Source organism: Lathamus discolor, chromosome Z (assembly GCF_037157495.1).
Source record: "Lathamus discolor isolate bLatDis1 chromosome Z, bLatDis1.hap1, whole genome shotgun sequence".
NCBI lineage: Eukaryota > Metazoa > Chordata > Aves > Psittaciformes > Psittacidae > Lathamus > Lathamus discolor.
Genome location: NC_088909.1, coordinates 81,640,417 through 81,658,659, shown reverse-complemented (window position 1 = coordinate 81,658,659; position 18,243 = coordinate 81,640,417). Strand labels below are relative to the sequence as shown.

General features: G+C 39.8%; 1 protein-coding gene across 9 annotated transcripts in view; it reads left to right on the top strand.

Annotated features, from left to right (window-relative positions):
• Positions 1-18,243, top strand: part of JAK2 (Janus kinase 2) — a 96,475-nt gene that overhangs the window by 34,850 nt on the left and 43,382 nt on the right. For 6 of the 9 annotated variants that reach the window (XR_010608535.1, XM_065661125.1, XM_065661121.1 and 3 more), the window contains exons 2-3: positions 7,641-7,706; positions 12,645-12,895. Coding sequence is in view for 8 of the 9 variants with exons in the window: in XM_065661125.1 (XP_065517197.1) it covers positions 12,676-12,895 (220 nt within the window). In the remaining variant the exon portion in view is untranslated. Of the gene's footprint in view, positions 1-7,640; positions 7,786-12,644; positions 12,896-18,243 lie in introns of those variants that run through there. The other 3 variants (XM_065661127.1, XM_065661128.1, XM_065661129.1) reach the window with 2 other exon arrangements.

The window sequence follows — 18,243 nt, the reverse complement described above, 5'->3', positions numbered from 1 at the left end:
TTGTCCAGGACCATTTTACCCTTTGCTTTTGTGAGGTGGTGAAAACTGGGAGAGGAAAGAAATCAAGGAACCCACAAATGCTGGAGCAGGGGGCACATCTTATAATATAGTGAAGAACATAGTGCGTATCTTTGTTTTCTGTTTTTGTAGGCAGAAAAGGTGGCTGGGGTTATGACTGTATTTTACATGTCACTTTACCATGTATGGTAAAGTATGAAGGTGTACTTCTAATCTCTAAAGGTAGAGATTTAGAAGTTTGACAGAGAAGAGTAGTTTCAGTCCTGATATTCTGGTTATTGAAACTGGAGACGCCTTTTAATCTATAGCAATACTATATTATATATAGCAAACAGGCATAGCAGTACTAATGCGTGTCATTATTTCTCACTGTACATAAAGTGACTGCAAATTTTCACAATCAGTCTTTGAGGTTTTAGTCACAGATTTTTCTTATGTTATTCTGATACTTGGCCAGTAATCGGCATCTTTTTATACTTCATTCCCCCCCCCGCCCCCCTTTTTTTTTTCTTTTGACGCTATTAAATTCAAGCTCTGTTGGAAGAGAATAAAATATAAGTGGCTTAACTCATGGAGGGGAAAGAAGGTTTTTAAACATTGTTTTGACACTTTTTGTATTTACTTTGTCTCTTCCTCCTTCTGTGTACCTCCTACTTGCTTGCAGGAGATGGCTTCTGTCACTGCCCTTCCCCCCGCCACATAATCTTCAGTTCTTGGTTCACAGGAAGAAAATTCTAGCTCTTCAGCCCTCAAGACTTTCTGAAAAGTGTAAACATATATGACAGTTACTGTAGAGGCAGTAGCCTTACTAACCTCTGAGGAGGGAAGTTGCCTGACTGGGGAAGTGAGATAAGAGCGCAAGAAAAGGGAGATGACGGTCCAAAAGGCTTTAAGTTGTTAAAATCCAGGTCTTGAGAAAGGCTTCCTGAGCAACTCTAAGCTGGACAATTTATCCTAATAGCCAGTGGGAACTGGAAAGAGTTATATCTGGTTTTCCTCACAGAAATGTTTGCTGTGAGAAACGCTTTATTTTCTGTGAAGGAAAAGAGCCTTGTATTTTCTACCAGGATATAGCTCCGTTTGATGAAACTGTTTCATTTTTATTTGCCTAGAAGATACCTTTTTTGTAAAGACTCAGAGCTCCAGAGCACTCCCATGGTTGGAGAGGACAAAGAACTTTGTTGGAGGTCTGATGTCCTTCAGAAGTACCAAATTATGGCAAGTGGTGGGTTTTGCTGTTCTTCTGCAATGCAGCTGTTGAAAGCAGACGTTTACATGAGAAATCCCTGCCTGCCACAGGAAAAAGGACAGGTCTTTGGTGGCTGAGAGAAGAATAGCAGTTTTGAAACCTTTTCCATTGTGATATGGCTAGTGTCTGCTTTGCCGCTGTTCTGCACTCTGCCTGCAACGTGAAATGGCAAGCGTAGTGCAGCCTGCTTGGTTCTTGACAGCATCTGCTAAACTGGCTTCTCTTTTGCAACTGTTGATGCTATTCTTTGTTAGCACAGTACTGTAGCAATAACTTGGTTCGTATTTTGATAACTGCTTCTTCAGTTACGAAGAGGAAAGCTTGCTTTCTTCAAAAGTGACTTCTAGCATCGCTGCCCTGCTCCTTCACTCTTACAGTGTTTAAGAAAGCCAAGCAATCTGACAAACTACTTTGCTGCTACTGCTGTACTTTTTGCTTTTGTTTCTACTTTCAATATTTAACTTGTGATTTTAGCTGTAACTGTCATATGTGTACTCTAGCATTGAAGTGTTTTTCCCCTAGACAGTGTTTTCAATAAAAATGCCTTTTAATAGAAAAATACTTTTTTCTGTTTCAGTGGTGAGTCAGAATATTTTTTCCACTTTGAAATGTGATTTTTTTTTTTTTAATCTTTCTTTATTGTCTCCTAATTTCTTGGTAATTCACTGGTAGGTGTTTTTACATTAAACATTCAAAGCATTGGCGTTGGTGTACAACAGTGTTCTGCATTTCTTTTGTAACCAAAAGCCACTAAGCAGAATGAGAGTAGTAGCGAGCAACCCTCAGAGACACTTTTTACTCTGAGTTAATTTGCTTCATGCACACAGGAACACTGGAAATTCCTTTTTTTTCTGTCTTTTTGAAAGAAATCAAAGAATCAATTAAGGAAGACCTGTGCTGCACTAATTAACCCTTATTTCATGGTCTGAGCTATTAAACAGAATGCACTTTTTAGTATAGCTCACAAAAAAGTATAGGATGTTGTGGCCTACTTGTGAAAATATCAGTTAGTCCTAATTTTGCTGTCATCATTATTTATTGCATCACTTAAAAAGAATTTTAGATATGTATAAGAGAATCATGGGAAATTGGAGACATTTTCCACATCCTTCATGCAGAAGGTCTTTCTGACCTACTGTGGTTACTTTTCCTATGTGCATATAAAGCTGTGCAGGTAATGGTGGCACTGAGTGGACTAAGGATCCTCAAATGTCACAGTCTTGGGAGGTAATCTTTGCCAAAACAATTAGGCAACCATTTGAATTGCTTGGAAATTTACTGATGAAATAGCCATTTGCTGAAATTCATCATCGTGGTGAAATTGAAATGTTTTGCAGATATAGACTGACTTCTGCCAGAGTTCTTACGAAAACCAAGCAGAGCTGTTGCTTGTGGGCAGGTCTTTGATTTGGTTGCTTTTCTGGTAACTCACCTACTTGCCAGGTTACTGTGATGCTGGGGTATTGTTCTATTGCTTCTAAGGGTGTATTGTTCATTCTGCTTTTTTTTACCCTATGTAGCTTTCTTTGTGAGATAAGCTAGGGCAAGGACTTCATTCTGTTGTGAAGAACTTAGAAATCATGATTATTTGTCTTAATTCCTAACCAGAATGAGAAGATTAAAATACTCATACTAACAGCTTGTGTCCACTTGGTCCCTGTGTGTCAAGCAGGCAGATCAAGCCGGTATCATTACCCTTTCCTTGTGCAAAAGTTCAGGGACTCTTGCTGAATTGCTGACACATGCACTGGTTTGCCAAGTGAAAACTGTAAGCAAATTTTATCTTTGCTTCTCTGCTTTTTTTAGCGTAAGTTTTGTCATTGGTATGTTAGGTTGTCTGTCATCTTCCTTCTTTTTCTGTTTGCTACCATGTGCATTCAAATCTTGTAACATTAAAAATCCTTGTGTGATATTAATGTACAGCTGATAAAACGGGAAAATTCATTTGGAATCACTTTGTGCAGTTATTTCTTTTATGAGCAGTTGTTCTGTTGTTGTTCTGGGCTACATCATAAATGTGATGAGGTCAAACGAAGTGATTCTACCCCTCTGCTCTGCTTTCATGACACCCTACTTGGAATACTGCATACAGTTCTTGTGTCCTCAACATAAGAAGGACATGGAGCTGTTGGAGCAAGTCCAGAGGAGGGCCAGAAGGATGATAAAGGGCCTGGAGCACCTCCCATAAGAAGACAAGAGAAGTGTCCTCATAGCAGTCTTCCATTATCTGAAGGGGGCTACAGGCATGCCAGGGATGGGCTCTTCATCAGGTACTGTAGTGATAGGACAAAGGGTAACAGGTTTAAACTGAACAGGGAAGATTCAGGTTGACTATAAGGAAGAAATTCTTCAATATGAGAGTGGTGAGGCATTGGCACAGGCTGCTGAGGGAAGTTGTGAATGCTCCGTCCTTAGCAGTGTTCAAGGGCTTGAGCAACTTGATCTAGTGGAAAGTGTCCCTGCCTGTGGCAGGGTTGTTGGAACAAGATGATCCTAAGGTCCTTTCCCATCGTAACCATTCTTCTGTGATTCTATGTGTCAGTGGCTTTACCTCGTGGCAGGGCAACTTTTAGATCCCCCAATAGGCAAAGCATGTTGGAAAAAGATTATGAGATCTGGAGACTTTTTTTTTTATTACAAAACATCTTGAAATATGCTCTAAGACAGTATATAATATTTTAGTGAAAGCTATTTTTAAAGTTGGAACAAATATTACCTGGGAAAAGACAAAGAGTTTTCTTAGTGCAGAAGATGATGCACTTAAATCAGAGATTAACTTTGTGTGTAAACTTGGCATCTGTTGTCTAAGCATGGAAAAGGTTATCAGATTTTCCAGATTGCCTAATATTTTTAAAGTGGTTGTTGAATACTTTGATAAAGTTAATCACAAGAATGTTTTCTTGTAAATATGTGGTAGGAAAATGTGAATCTGTTGCTGTAAAATTTTTTGTGAGATACTGGCTGATGTAGAATGTTCTGACTGAACAAAGACTTCAGAATTTCTTGTTGGTTCCATTAAGGAGCAGTTGCATTTCCGCGCATGCCGATGTTTTTAAAATACAGTACTTTACTGCCTGTCAGAGCAGCGTGTGCATTTGGTTCCTTGAATTTAGTATATTTCTGTGTTTAAAAAAACCCCAAAACCTACCAAAACAAACTACATACATAAAGGAAATAATCAGACGAGATTTGCAAGGAATACTGCCTGCTACATGCAGAATATAAACACTGTTGTTACCTTTTTAAGGTTTTAAACTTTTCAAAGCATAACAGGTCTGCTGTGTATACATTATGAGAAAATCTAGTTGTGGTCCATTTGTCTCTATTCAAACTGAACTGGGAAGACTATAATTAAATATTAAGTGTACCACTGAGTGGTGCACTTTGACATCCCTGAGGGACTGGATGCCATCCAGAGGGACTTGGACAGTCTCAAGAGGTGAGCCTACGTGAACCTCATGAAATTCAACAAGGCCAAGTGCAGGGTACTGCACCTGAGTCGGGGCAATGTCTGGTATCTGTACAGGCTGAGGGATGAAGGGGTGGAGAGTACCCCTGAGGAGAAGAACTTGGGCGTACTGGTGGCTGAAGAGCTGTACGTGATCCAGCAGTGTGTGCTCGTAGCCCAGAAGGCCAGTTGTATCCTGGGCTGCATCCAAAGGAAAGTGGCAGCAGGTCCAGGGAGGTGATTCTGCCCTTCTGCTCTGCTCTGGTGAGACCCCTCCTGCAGTGCTGCATCCAGCTCTGGGGCACCCAACACAGCAAAGACATGGACCTGCTGGAGAGGGTCCCAGAGAAGGACCACAGAAATGGTCAGAGGGCTGGAGCGCCTCTCCTATGTGGAAAGGCTGAGGGAGCTGGGGTTGTTCAGCCTGGGGAAGAGAAGGGTCAGGAGAGACCTTAGAGCATCTTCTAGTACTTAAAAGGGGGCCTATGAGAAAGATGGGCAAGACTTTTTAGCAGGGTCTGCTGCGACAGGAGGAGGTGTGATGGTTTTAAACTGAAAGAGGGGAAATTCAGGCTGGACTTGAGGAAGAAATTCTTTACAATGAGGGTGGTAAAACACTGGCACAGGTGGCCCAGAGAGGTGGTGGATGCGCCATCCCTGGAGACATTCAAGGCCAGGCTGGATGGTTCTGGGCAACCTGATCTCATTGAAGATGTCCCTGCTCATTGCAGGGAGTGTTTTGTTAGATGAGTTTTGTTAGATGAGTTTTGAAGGTCCCCTTCCAGCCAAACTATTCTATGATTCTATGTTTCTATATTAAGTACAAACCAACCAAACTAACAAAAACAATTACAAGTGGGAAGCTGACTGTCTTTTCTTCTTAGTATAATCTTGGTTTGGAAGTGAAAAATTTATTTTGGCTGAGTTTCATTAGACTCTAGTTCATTTTGGAATTGGGCATCCAGGTATGTTCCAGGTAACATTCTTTGCAACTCTGCTTTTAGAAGACCAAGTTGTGTCAGATAAGACTTAGTCTGAAAATACATAAACTGAGTAGTTTTATAAGGTCTTGCTGTGGATCCTATAAATAGGTATGTGTGTAGAAAAATAATGTCAGAAGTATATCAGGAGAAAAAGTGGTTGACTGAAAAAATAAGAAATATATTAGGATAACCACAGTGAGATTGTTTGGCTTGAGTTTTTAGTCTCCAAGTTTCCATGCTTTTTGACCAGACCTATGCGCTGCTTATTCATAAGCAAGCGACCATTTTTCGTGTTTGTCATGTGAAGAAGGATAGACTTGGTATTAGACTGCTCTGTCCAATTTTTGTGTTTGAAAATGCAAGCTGCAATGTCACAAAGCTTATTCAAAATGCTAGGCAGAGAGTAGAAGTGCCTTGAGTTCTTAACCTTGTTTGTTCCGTCAGTTCAGCAGTGGCTGTCTCATATGCCCAATGATGCTATGTAACTGATCTGGAGTTTTTGGAAAAGCTGCATAATTAACTACAGTGAGGTAAATCTTCATGCAGCTTTACTCAGAGTCAAGAACCTGTTTGGGAATGATGAATGTAAGGCAGTTCTGAACATGCAACAGTACTTCAAAAGTAGAAAACACTTTGCAGTACACAGCAATACCTCTTGATCTGAAACCTGCACGAGCAGATGGTGGCTCTGTGCTTTGATCTCAAGCTCTCAGATCGGTGTGCATGGAATGTGTGCTCAGTAGGTCAGTAATAGACTGCTCTGCTGCAGACAGCCCCCTCTTCCTCCCTCTGGAACTTTAATACAGGTCTGGAAAATTTGCATTGATTGTACTGGACTTTGGATCAGATCTTAATTGGCTGGCTAGACAGCATTTGAAGGAAAATCCCTGGAGGTGTATACAAAATACACAGCTGCCCAAACACAGCAAAACTGCTTATCTTCAGAGCCAGCATTGCAAGGGAGAAAAGCTGATCGTTGCCATAACAGCCTAACTTCTGAGAGAAGCTGAATTTACTGCTTGTTGAGATACGTTCCTTTTTCTTAGGGCATTGATGGTAGACTCAGTAGACACAGCGTGGTGCTGAGGAAATTGTGTTGATTTCCTTCTCTTGTCTCCTGTCCAGGGAGATTTCTGTTTGAAGAGTCATCAAATACAAAACTTGCAGTTCTCCCAGTTGGAATTCTGCCCCCTGTGAACTTTAACTGTAATTTTCCCCCCTTTATTTAGTTTTAAAATGCATTTTTGCTTCTCAGTCAGGCCCTCTTCTACACTGGGAGGGTCCCAACAGGCAATGTATAATTTTTTTCACTGGTGCAGGAAGTTGCTGTTACACTTACGTGCTTTCAAGTGGTGTTTCTTGAAACCACAGAAATGTTGTGCAAGGAGAGCAAGGGGGGCGTGCCCTGTCCTTCCTGCTGCAAGACAGTTGGTGTTAACTTCCACATGAATTGAAATGAGTAGTTTTCAAATAGAATGAATTGTTCTGGCTAAAGGAAGTGCTACTACAGAAAGTGAACACACCGTGTCTCCTTTTGTAATTACTTTTCCATTTCTCTTTTCTGCATGTAATGCCATCAACAGTTTTCTTAAATGGATGCTGTATTCACAGAAAAGCAAAACATGGTGACTGAAGAAAAAAATGAATTGGTAGCTATATTTCAGGTTAGATTTCATACACCAGTTTCTTGCTAGAACTGAGGAGCAGTCTCAGTACCAAAAATGCATTTTAAAAAACGTTGGGTTTGGTTTTTTTAAACCTTGTATTTAAAAAAACCCTAGATTTAAAAAGTTCTTGGCAAAGAAGATGGGAATTTGGGCAAATAAGATAGGAGTGGATCGCTCTGTACCTTAACACAGACTTAAATTCCTAAACAACAGTGCATTGTGTATTATTCATAGCCATTAACTTTTCTAATACTAAATATGTGTTTTTACTGCAGAGACATTATGTTCCATCACTGCTCGTGCGCCTGCTTTGTCTGACCTCCTGCGGATACCAGCAGTGAGTGAGTGACTTATTACATATTTATTTAAAGAGCTTCATCACTCTTGTGTTTCATTCAGAGATTTCTCAAGTGATAAAAGGTAATTAACAGTTGGGGATTTATCTGTAGTGCAAGACTGATCTTTGAACCTCCCAAATTTAGTTTAAAAATTAGGTGTTTAATTTAAAATTTAGGTGTTTGAAATGGTGTATTTTGAGATTCTAGCTCTGCAGGTTTCTCTAGAAACCCACAAAAAAACCCCTAAAACCGTAAGCTGCAGGAGGGAGAATTATTTGCATGAAAGAGTTTAGATTTTGCAAAACTGTAGACCCCTTGGTTCAAATAAAGAAATAAAAAATGTTGTTCTGAATGGGTCCACGAATGCTCCATATTATTACATCATGAGGACTATGTATGTCCTCATGATAATGAAGATACTGTCCTCATTATAATGAAATTTCTTGCATTAATACTGGGTTTCAGTCTCATTAATCAATTTCTTTCTGATTGACTTAAAAAAGAGCTGTATGAATTACTGCAGTCCGGTATGGCCGGTGAAATTATTCCTCAGATGCACTAGAGGTACAGACAGCAACTGAGGGCTGCATGTAAACGTGTTGTGGATACTGGTGATGGCTGTTAGAGCAAGACAGGGAAGGATTAATCTCATCCTTTAGAAGCTGTGACTTAAAATATTATCCGGAATAGGAACATAAAAATAATCCTATTAGATCAAATCATCTGTTCATCAGTACCAGAGTCAGATCTTTTATAGTTAGTAGACTTAATCTCCAAATCAAGATGTTTATGTTCCATCCAGATTCTGTTACACGTTGTTACATGGAAAAATGGACAGGCCATTTTTCTCTTCCACTGAGTCTTTTGTCAGATACCCACTTTCAGATATGTGTGGACATAGTTCCTTTTTTGCCAAATAGATAAATCTGTGGTAATGCAGCTTACCTGAAAAAGTCTCATTCTGGGTGCATTGAAAGAGAGGAGTAGACTATTCTGCATGTTGTATTTACTTCCTGTATTTACTTTTTTTACTGTATTTTATTGTTATTTCATATATTTAGGTATGATCAAGCAAAATTCCCTTCTTGGTTATGGAGATTTTTATATAGAAATGAGGGAATGATGAGGGTGGGTTTTTTTGGTTTTTTTAAACAGCAAATGTGTTTCTAAATGCACAAACTTTATGAAGGAGGGCTCCGCACAAACAAGTCTGCTTAGTTCACTTTGGAAATTGGCCAGGTTTTCAGTTCTATAAACAGTATTTCCATTCAGTGCTGGGTAGACATAATACCACATGATCTAAATGAAAAGAATCTGCCCAGTTCAGGTGAAGGTTTATATTCAACAGAGTTATTATTGGGGTGTTTCAGAAAAATTTCTGTGCTAATTAAATAAGCCTTCCTCTGGAGAGAAAAGCTGTGAATGTTTTGTATAAGCAAATGGTAGAACACAAACATTACATCTTACATACTGTTGGCTTACATACATAAGAATTCTGAATTCCCTGATGGGTTAACATAAAAGCATTTTCTTTCTTAATTGAACACTTTCTTGTTACCTGTGTGCTGCCTTTACAGCTGAAAGCACAAGTCTCTTACATCTAAAGGTTGCTGGCTGTGTGAATGAGGGTTCAAGCTAGACATGAGGAAGAAATTCTTTGCAATGAGGGTGGTAAAACACTGGCACAGGTTGCCCAGATTGGTCAGGGATGTGCCATCCCTGGAGACATTCAAGGCCAACCTGGGTGGTTCTGGGCAACCTGATCTAGTTCAGGATGTCCTTGCTCATTGCAGGGAGCTTGGACTAGATGACATTTGAAGGTCCCTTCCAACACAAACTAGACTGTGTTTCTATATGCCCACCTTAGCTACAGGTCCAAGGAATGTAGTGAGTGACACTTGCACCCAGAAATTCAGATTTAATATATCTGTGGTACAGTGGCTCTTTGTGTTGCTTTGTTTGGGAAATACAATTACACACTTTTCTCTTGATGATGGTGTCTCTTTTTTCTTTCTTTCTCTGTTATGTTTTGGGTTGGTTTTTTTTCTTTCCCCTAGAATTACCATCATAATAGAATAATTTTATCCTCCTGCATTGTGTGGTTTAATATTTTTGTCTGTCACATAGCGCATGAAGTGAATGTTTTTCTCCTTAAAAGTTTTCAGCCTGGTGTTTCTGCTGACTTAACCATTGCAGTCCGTTTCTGTAGCACAAGTCATATTTACCCACATAAATGTATATTTGTACACTCATCCTTCCCTCAGTAATTACAGTTGGGAGCAGAAAATTTAAAAAAATGATGTTCCAAACAGTTCTTTTATGATACAGCAACATAGTCCAATATAAAAAAAAGCTGTTGAAAATTGCACGTATAAGAATGTAACACCCACCTACCTATCCAAAACATTAAACATATTTTAAATGAAACAGTCACATTTTAATGTTGAATATCTTTATTAACTGTTCAGTATTTTCATCAGCAACATACAGTGGGATTGAGTGCACCCTCAGCAAGTATGGGGCTGACACTAAGCTGAGTAGTTCAGCTAGCTGATGGGCTTGAGGGAAGGGATGCCACCCAGAGAGACCTGGTCAGGCTTGAGAAGTGGGCCCATGTGAGCCTCATGAGATTCAGCAAGATGAAGTGCAAGGTCTTTTTGCACCTGGCGTGGAGTAATCCCCAGTATCAGACTGGGTTGAGAACAGCCCTACAAACTGGGACTTAGGGATACTGGTAGATGAAAAATGAGACATGAGCTGGCAATGGGCACCTGCAGCCCAGAAAGCCATTTGTATTATATAAAAAAAGAAAGCAGGTTAAGGGATGTCAGGATGTGAGGCCTGACTTGGAATCCTGTGTCCAGCTGTGGGAAGACATGAAAGCAAGTTAGAGCAAATCCAGAGGAGGGCCACAAAAATGATCGTAGGGCTAGAACACCTCTCATTAAGAAAGCCTGAGAGAGTTGAGGTTGTTCAGCCTGGAGAAGAGAAAGTCCCAGGGAGACTTTGTAGTGGCCCAAAACATTCAGTGATTATAAGAAAACTCAAATCCTTATAACTGATGTCTTGTCGAGACCTATTGTGTGTTTTGAAAATATGAAATGCTGAATTCCAGGTGGTAGCTGCTTAGTATCAATTTTAATAAAAGTGAGCCTTACAGACTGTGGTCAAAGCTTTTATCATGAACGTAGATTAGACTGATTAAAATTACGATTTAGTCACAGAATTGTTGAATGGTTTGGGGTGGGAGAGACCCTAAAGATCATCTTGTTCTAACCCCGTGCCATGGACAGGGACACCTTCCACTAGACCAGATTGCTCAAAGCCCCATCCAGCCTGGCCGTGACCACTGCAAGGGATGGAACAGCCACTTCTTTGGGCAACATGTGCCAGTGTCTCACCACCGTCACAGTAAAGAACTTCTTAATCTAAGTTTCTCCTCTTCCAGTTTAAAGCCATTCACCCTTGTCCTGTCACTACAGGCCCTTGTAAAAAGTCCCTTTCCAGCTTTCCTGTAGGCCCCCTTTAGGTATTGAAAGCTGGTCCAAGGTCTCCCTGAAGCCTCTCTTCTCCAGGCTGAACAAGGCCAATTCTCCCATCCTGTCTCCACAGCAGAGGTGCCCCAGCCCTCTGATCATCTTCGTGGCCTCCTCTAGACTCACTTGAGCAGGTCCACATCCCTCTTGTGTTGGGGGCCCCAGAGCTGGATGCAGCACTGCAGGTGGGGTCTCATGAGAGCAGAGCAGAGGGGCAGGATCACCTCCCTCGACCTGCTGGTCACACTCCTTTTGCTGCAGCCCAGCACACGGTTGGTTCCTGGGCTATGAGCGCACGCTGCGGAGTCATATTGAGCTTCACATCAATCAACACCCCCAAGTCCTTTTCCTCAGGGCTGTTCTCAATCCAAGTCTCTGCCCAGCCTACGTTGTGCCTGGGATTGCCCCGACCCTGGTGCAGGACCTTGCACTTCACTTTGTTGAACTTCATGAGGTTTGCACTGTCCCACCTCTCCAGCCTGTCCGGGTCCCTCTGGATGACATCCCTTCCCTCCTGTGTGTCAACTACACCACACAGCTTGGTGTCTTTGGCAGGCTTGCTGAAGGTCCATCGGTCCCACTGTCTGTGTTGCTGATGAAGATGTTGAGCAGTGCCGGTCCCAACACTGAGCCCTAAAGAGCTGAAGAACTTTGAGCAAAGACATTCTTCATCTGGCTTTCAGAATATACAGTCACTCACTTTAAAAACAAACAATTATTATATATAGTTATATATGTGGTTATATATTGAGTTATTAATCTCTTACTGTCTTTGATTATATTTATCAAAGAAGATTTTTAGCTTGAATTCCTTACAAATGAACTTCAGTTCATTAGCCTGAAAGAAGGCGGTGTTGAGTCTTCCGATTCGTATATACAAACCAAGTCTTCTGACTTAGAGTCTCACCTCACTTAGTACATGTTTTCTTTTAGATATCTACTTAAGATTAAAACTCAGCCAAAAGGTGCTGTTACTCCCCTTAATTATTAGCTAATAACCTAGCTAATTGTTTTGTAAGTTACCAATGCAGTGTTTGTATTTAAACAGGGAATATAACGAGTTGTACATACGTCATTGTAGGGATTACTTTAGCTTTCTGATTTAACTACCATGTTTCAACTGGACAGGTAAGCATACAGTGTCTAAAATCCAGTGAGAGGTAATAAATCCTCTAGTGGGACTCCCAGTTAATATCTTTGGTTTTCCTGTCATAGCGTCTTTTGTTTTTCAAACTAAAGCTACCTAGTAAATCAAAGAGAAACTTCAGTAAATCTTCTAAGTCATTCTCTTATCCTCAGCTGTTAATGTTCTTCCTGTGTCAGAATGGTAATGTCATGAAATAGGAGTATTGTAAGCAAAACCAAATACAGTTAGTTAAGAGCTACACATTACAATTTCTTTTAGGCAAATGCTCTGAACAGAACCAAACTGAACAATGGCCTGTCTTACAATGACAAATATGGAAGGTACAGAAACTTCTACTGTCCATCAGAATGGTGACGTCCATGGGAATAGCAATGCAGCCAGGCAGACAGAACCATTGCTTCAAGTATACCTTTATCATTCTCCCGGGAAGACAGGAGGAGATTACCTTCAATTTCCAGCTGGAGAATATGTTGCAGAAGAGATCTGTGCTGTTGCCTGTAAAGCCTGTGGTAAGTACATACATAACAGTTTTCCTAATGAGGGAGTGAAATTCAGCTTAATGCAAGAAAATTTTTAATAATCCAGAGCCCGTCAAAGTGGTGGCATTTTAACTGAAATGCTGACTTCTTTGTTCTTTCTGAAGTAATTAGCACCAGGCTGCAGAACTGTTCTGTTAGAGAGCTTGTGAAACTGGGATTATAACTGGGTAACTGCCATCTTTAAAATAATTCAAGGGTATACAGTCCTTTACTTTGAAGTCTTCTTTCATTGAACTGATATATAGTTTGGATAGTTAAATCACAGCAGGAGCTGGAAATAACTTGAATTGCTTTCTGATGCAACCCTACAAAACTGATTGGCCCTGGAAGTTATGCATATATTGGATGTTATACATGTTTAATCACTTTGCAGATGGAAACTGTTCTATTAGAGGAGACTACTTGTGTGTAATATTGTGAAAATAAAGTGAGTAAATGACAGGAGAATATATTTGAAATAATCATGTTTATATGTAAGAATGCCTTTGAATTGTTACATATACTCAGAGTTTAACATGACCATGTGCTGAGACCCAGAGCAAAAATACTCCAAGCATGCATTTTGTGCATGCATCTTTCTTAATTTTGAATTTGTGAATAAAAAAAATAATTCCAATAAACTTTGGATATTAAAGTGACTGTCTTTTTGCATTCTCATGCAAATGCGAAGACATAAATGTACATGCATCTTCGTATCTTCTTTTGGGCTGTCAGTGGTGCAAGACTAGATGTGTCTTTTAACTTTCCAAGTACCGCATTTCAGGTGCAAAGGAATTTGAAAGAAAGGCTTGTAATTCCAAATCTTTCTTTTATACTGGGTTACAGATACGAAGCTGATGAGTCTGTATATTTTATTGCCTTGAAACACCTTACACTTTTGTGACTTTGGGGTGGTTTTTTTGCTATGATGTTTTTAAATATGCTTTAAATTACTACTTTGGGGGAGGGGTATGTCAGTTTTTTCTGTGCTGTTGAGTGTTTTGTACTGACTGAGTTTCATGCTGTAAGTAGGTAGTTTGACAAAGATTCTGCTCGGTTGAAGCCCCATTGTTCTTTGGGGATCTTCAGCCCTGGCAGAGTCATAGAATCATAGAATAGTTAGTGTTGGAAAGGACCTCAAGATCATCTAGTTCCAACCCTCTGCCATGGACAGGGACATCTCTCACTAAACCGTCCCACACAAGGCTTCATCCAACCTGGCCTTGAACACTGCCAGGGATGGAGCACTCACAACCTCCCTGGGCAACCGATTCCAGTGTCTCACCACCCTGACAGGAAAGAATTTCCTCCTTATATCCAATCTAAACTTACCCTGTTTAAGTTTTAACCGGTTACCCCTTGTCCTGTCACTACAGTCCCTGACAAAAGAGTCCCTCCCCAGCAGCCCTATAGGCCCCCTTCAGGTACTGGAAGGCTGCTATTAGGTCTCCATGCAGCCTTCTCTTCTCCAGGCTGAAAAGTCTGACTAAGATCTGAGTTTGTAGAGTTGCTGTTCATGTAACAGATGAGCAAAACAGTGAATTCAGCAGAAGCACTGCCCAGGATTCATTCTGGGAGATCATGAGGAAGTAGTGTGGTATTCAGAAGTTTTAGCTTTATGAGAATTCACCATTCTTGACTCAGACCTTGTAGGTCCAAGTTTTACAGCTTGACCTGTAGTGTTCTTGAAGTTAAGGTATCTTTCTGGTACCTTCCACTGTATTCCCAAGGTTCTATAGTCTCTTTCCTCCAGTTGAAGAAAAGAAAAAGGGCCTGAGCCTTGTATGATATTCTTCTCACCCACATCACAAACATGCAAAACCCAATTCCTGCTAATCCACAAATCCAATTAGTCTTGCTTCCCAGGAGATCATCTGAATACTTCATACTATATTGTTTGTTTTGTAGGACCTCACAAGTGCTTCTTCAAGACATCTAGCTTTGTGGGGTACCAGTTACTGTTTTGTTGGTATAGCTAGTACAAATGTTAAAAATAATTTGTGTGAATAGTACAAGTTGGTTTTGTATTTTTCTGTTGTTTCATCATTCTTCATCAGAGTTTCTAAAGTATATAGCTAGTGATTTATACTTGCTTGTGTATATGAAATGTTTTATCATGTCGAGCCTTTATCTTTGTAGAGTTGAGGTAGAAAGAGTCCTCTGAAGAGTGGTTTCTGCCCAGCAGCTACTATGGCAATATTATACAACCTTTTTCTCAATGGAATTTGTAGCTATATTTCTTAATTGGTGGAAAAAGCTGCAGGTTTAAATTTATGCCATGTTCTTGAAAATCGTAATAAATTAGTATCAAAGTATGCAGAGCTATTGACTTTAACTAACATTTAAATAGCAAGCTGCAAAACATTTTGACGAAGTTAAAGGAGCATAGTTTTGATTAGCATGTTGCATTTATGCCTGGCCTGTCCTGCTAGTGTATAGGAACCCTGAATTTCTGTAGGGTATATCTGAATTTATTTGTTCTGATTTCCCCTTCTGTTAGGATCTTTAAACCCTTGCGATATTAACTTTAGAGGAACTAGAATCCCAAGAGGGAACCAATTTGATAATCCTGACCGGGTTGCTAAGTTACAGGCAGCTGACAGTTAAAAAAACCTTGAATTTCTAGACCTCTGTGTTTGGTTTTGTTCGGTTTGTTTTAATGTTGATATCCTGAAATTCCACCTAGGAACCTTCTAATTCTCACCCATCTAAGTTGCAAATACATTGGAAGTTCCGTGGTACTTCCTTGAAAACTGCTGGTGCTGCCTGGAACCCCTTAAGATAGCAGAGAATTTTTGATTCTGCCGAAGTAAAAATACTGTTGGAAAACATTTAATATGAATAAACACTGGTAGTGTCTGCATTCAGTTAAACTCAAGGGAGCGACTGTTACATAATGTGATGGTATGCAGTACTTTCTGCTTTTATGGCTCAGTACCTGAGATTGCTTGTTAGTAGCTACAGAATTTTAAGCATATTTGTCCTTAACATGCTGAATTTCGCGAATTCACATGTCTCAGAGTTATCTGTGATTACAGCTGCCCGTTGTGGGTTTTGGGGGTCTTTTGTGTTCAGGATTTGTGGGGTGTGGATGGGATTGTTTTGTTTTTTCTGAAGTGATAGCCTGCATTGAAAATCTTCAGTCACACACACCACCTGCACCCTGCTGTGCTCCAGCCTCCCAAGGTGAGGAATGAATTAGTCAGAACTCTTGAGCCAGGAAAGGAAACTGTTTTGCCAAGAAAGGAAACCTGGCCTTCAGTCAACTGTTCAGAAAAGATTTTTCTGACATGATAGAGACAGTGAATGTGGTGCCAGAGTTTGGTAAGCCTCCAGTTTGCATGACAGATGAGGGCAAGATACTATATTTAAGAAAAGCTAAGCAGTTTTCCATCTGCTATGTACAAGACTTTCTAAGTCTTAGATAGTTTACTGGACAGTTGTGTGAGAACTGACTGATGTTTGTATTGGACTTTGAAAATAGATTTTTTTTTTAGAATTGTCTTTACTCATTAATTCCATGCAGCTAATTGCTTTCATCTGTATATGTCTAGTGACTTACTATATGCTTGAATTGACAGTTTCATAAGAAGTATTTCTACTCTAGGCTGCACGTGGCTTCCACATTTCGTAGTGATGTCATGGCTTTTGTGATTCACAGTTTCTGGGTTTTAATTTTTCTTTACAGAAGGACGTTGCCTACTGAAAATGTACTGTGTGGGTGAAAGGGTACCTAATGCCAACAAAGGAGGAAATAGAGAAAAGCTTTATTTCACTAGCTACTTACCCTGGTAAATGAAGTAGTGTGACTTGTCTGAATGTGGAGATCTAAAATTATAATGAGGAAAGGAAGAAACTACTATGCAAATAATTATGGTTTTAGGCTTAGACGAGAAGTTTGAGGAATAAAATTCTGCTGTGTTAAGAGCCTTGCATGATGTTACTTGACAGACTGTATAGTATCATGAGGCTCCTTCACCTTGTATACAAAATAAAGTACTTGCCAAGAGATAGTCATATTTGTCTTTGCAATAGTCCAGAAAATTTATTTAGTAGCCCTTGCTGGAGAAGTAAAGCGGAGAACAATTCTGCTTTATTATGTCTGAGTAACTGTCTTCTCTCCTAATTGATCACTGATCGATTTGATAGGATGGCTAGTGTTGAAAATACATTTCTCAGAACTTTTCATTATCATTATGAAGTCTAGGCTTCATCAGAAGACTGTGATTCCCCGCCTCCACCCCCAGTCTTTTGGTTTTCATTGTTTCTGGAAAAAACATTTGAATACCGAGATTACCATTTGCTTGAAAAGTCCCTGCCATTAATAATACTGGCAAGATTTACATGAAGTAAGAATTTCTAGTCCCTCTGCTTTTGTCAGATTTTTGTGGACACTTTCAAGACTCCAGTTGGGGGGTTTGCTTTACTTGTATAATCTTTGAACTTTTTCAAGTGCAGCAATATTCTGGCACAAATGCACAATTCTTAAGAGGGAGAAAAAGAGAAGAATAAAAAGGTACTACTTTTCTTGAAAAACATGTAATCTATACATCACTGAGCACTGGTAATGAAAAGTACCAGTCACCATTCAGAATAATGAATTTTAAAGTGTGAGGGATGGATGAGTGCACAGTTTACTCTTCACACATAAGAAGACAGTGAAGCGGATTTTTTGGACTTTTTTCTTTTTTTAATGCCAAAATTTCTGATTTGCAGGGGGAGTTCCAAAGTCCAGCTCTTCACTTAGTTGAAGTTTCAGAATGCAATGATATGATCTGGATTGAAAAATCTGTGGGTTTCTTTGGTTTTCCTCAGGTTTTTTTAGAGGTTGGGCGGCTTTATCTGTAATGTATTTTGTGAAATACGGCAGCTTAACATTTGAATTTAAGAATATGACTTGGAAATTTGTTCTTCAGTATGCTTATGTGGGATTGTTAATAGTTAGGGGAAATGAGTTAATAAGACTAGCATTGTCTCAAATGGTGTTTAGCATCTGGCTAGAATCCTGAAATAGGCTGGTGATTCACATGCATTACTCTGTAACTGATCTGAAATTATTTGGGATGCAGAAACCATACAGCCTTAAGTCTGCAAAGTCAGTTGTCACTGCTTTATAGACAACTGATCTTTAATGTAATCTAGTTGATCTAGATATGATCAGTTTACACAACAAATGAGAACCATGATTGGTTGCATGGTATAGATTTCTTTTTAACTCGGTAAAATTGAGTTAATTTAGTATGTCTCCAAACTCTGATGGATCAGATATGCTCTACTGCGCCATAAATTTGCAACATCTACATTTACAGCTCCAGTTACTTAATCCCCTCAGGGTTATT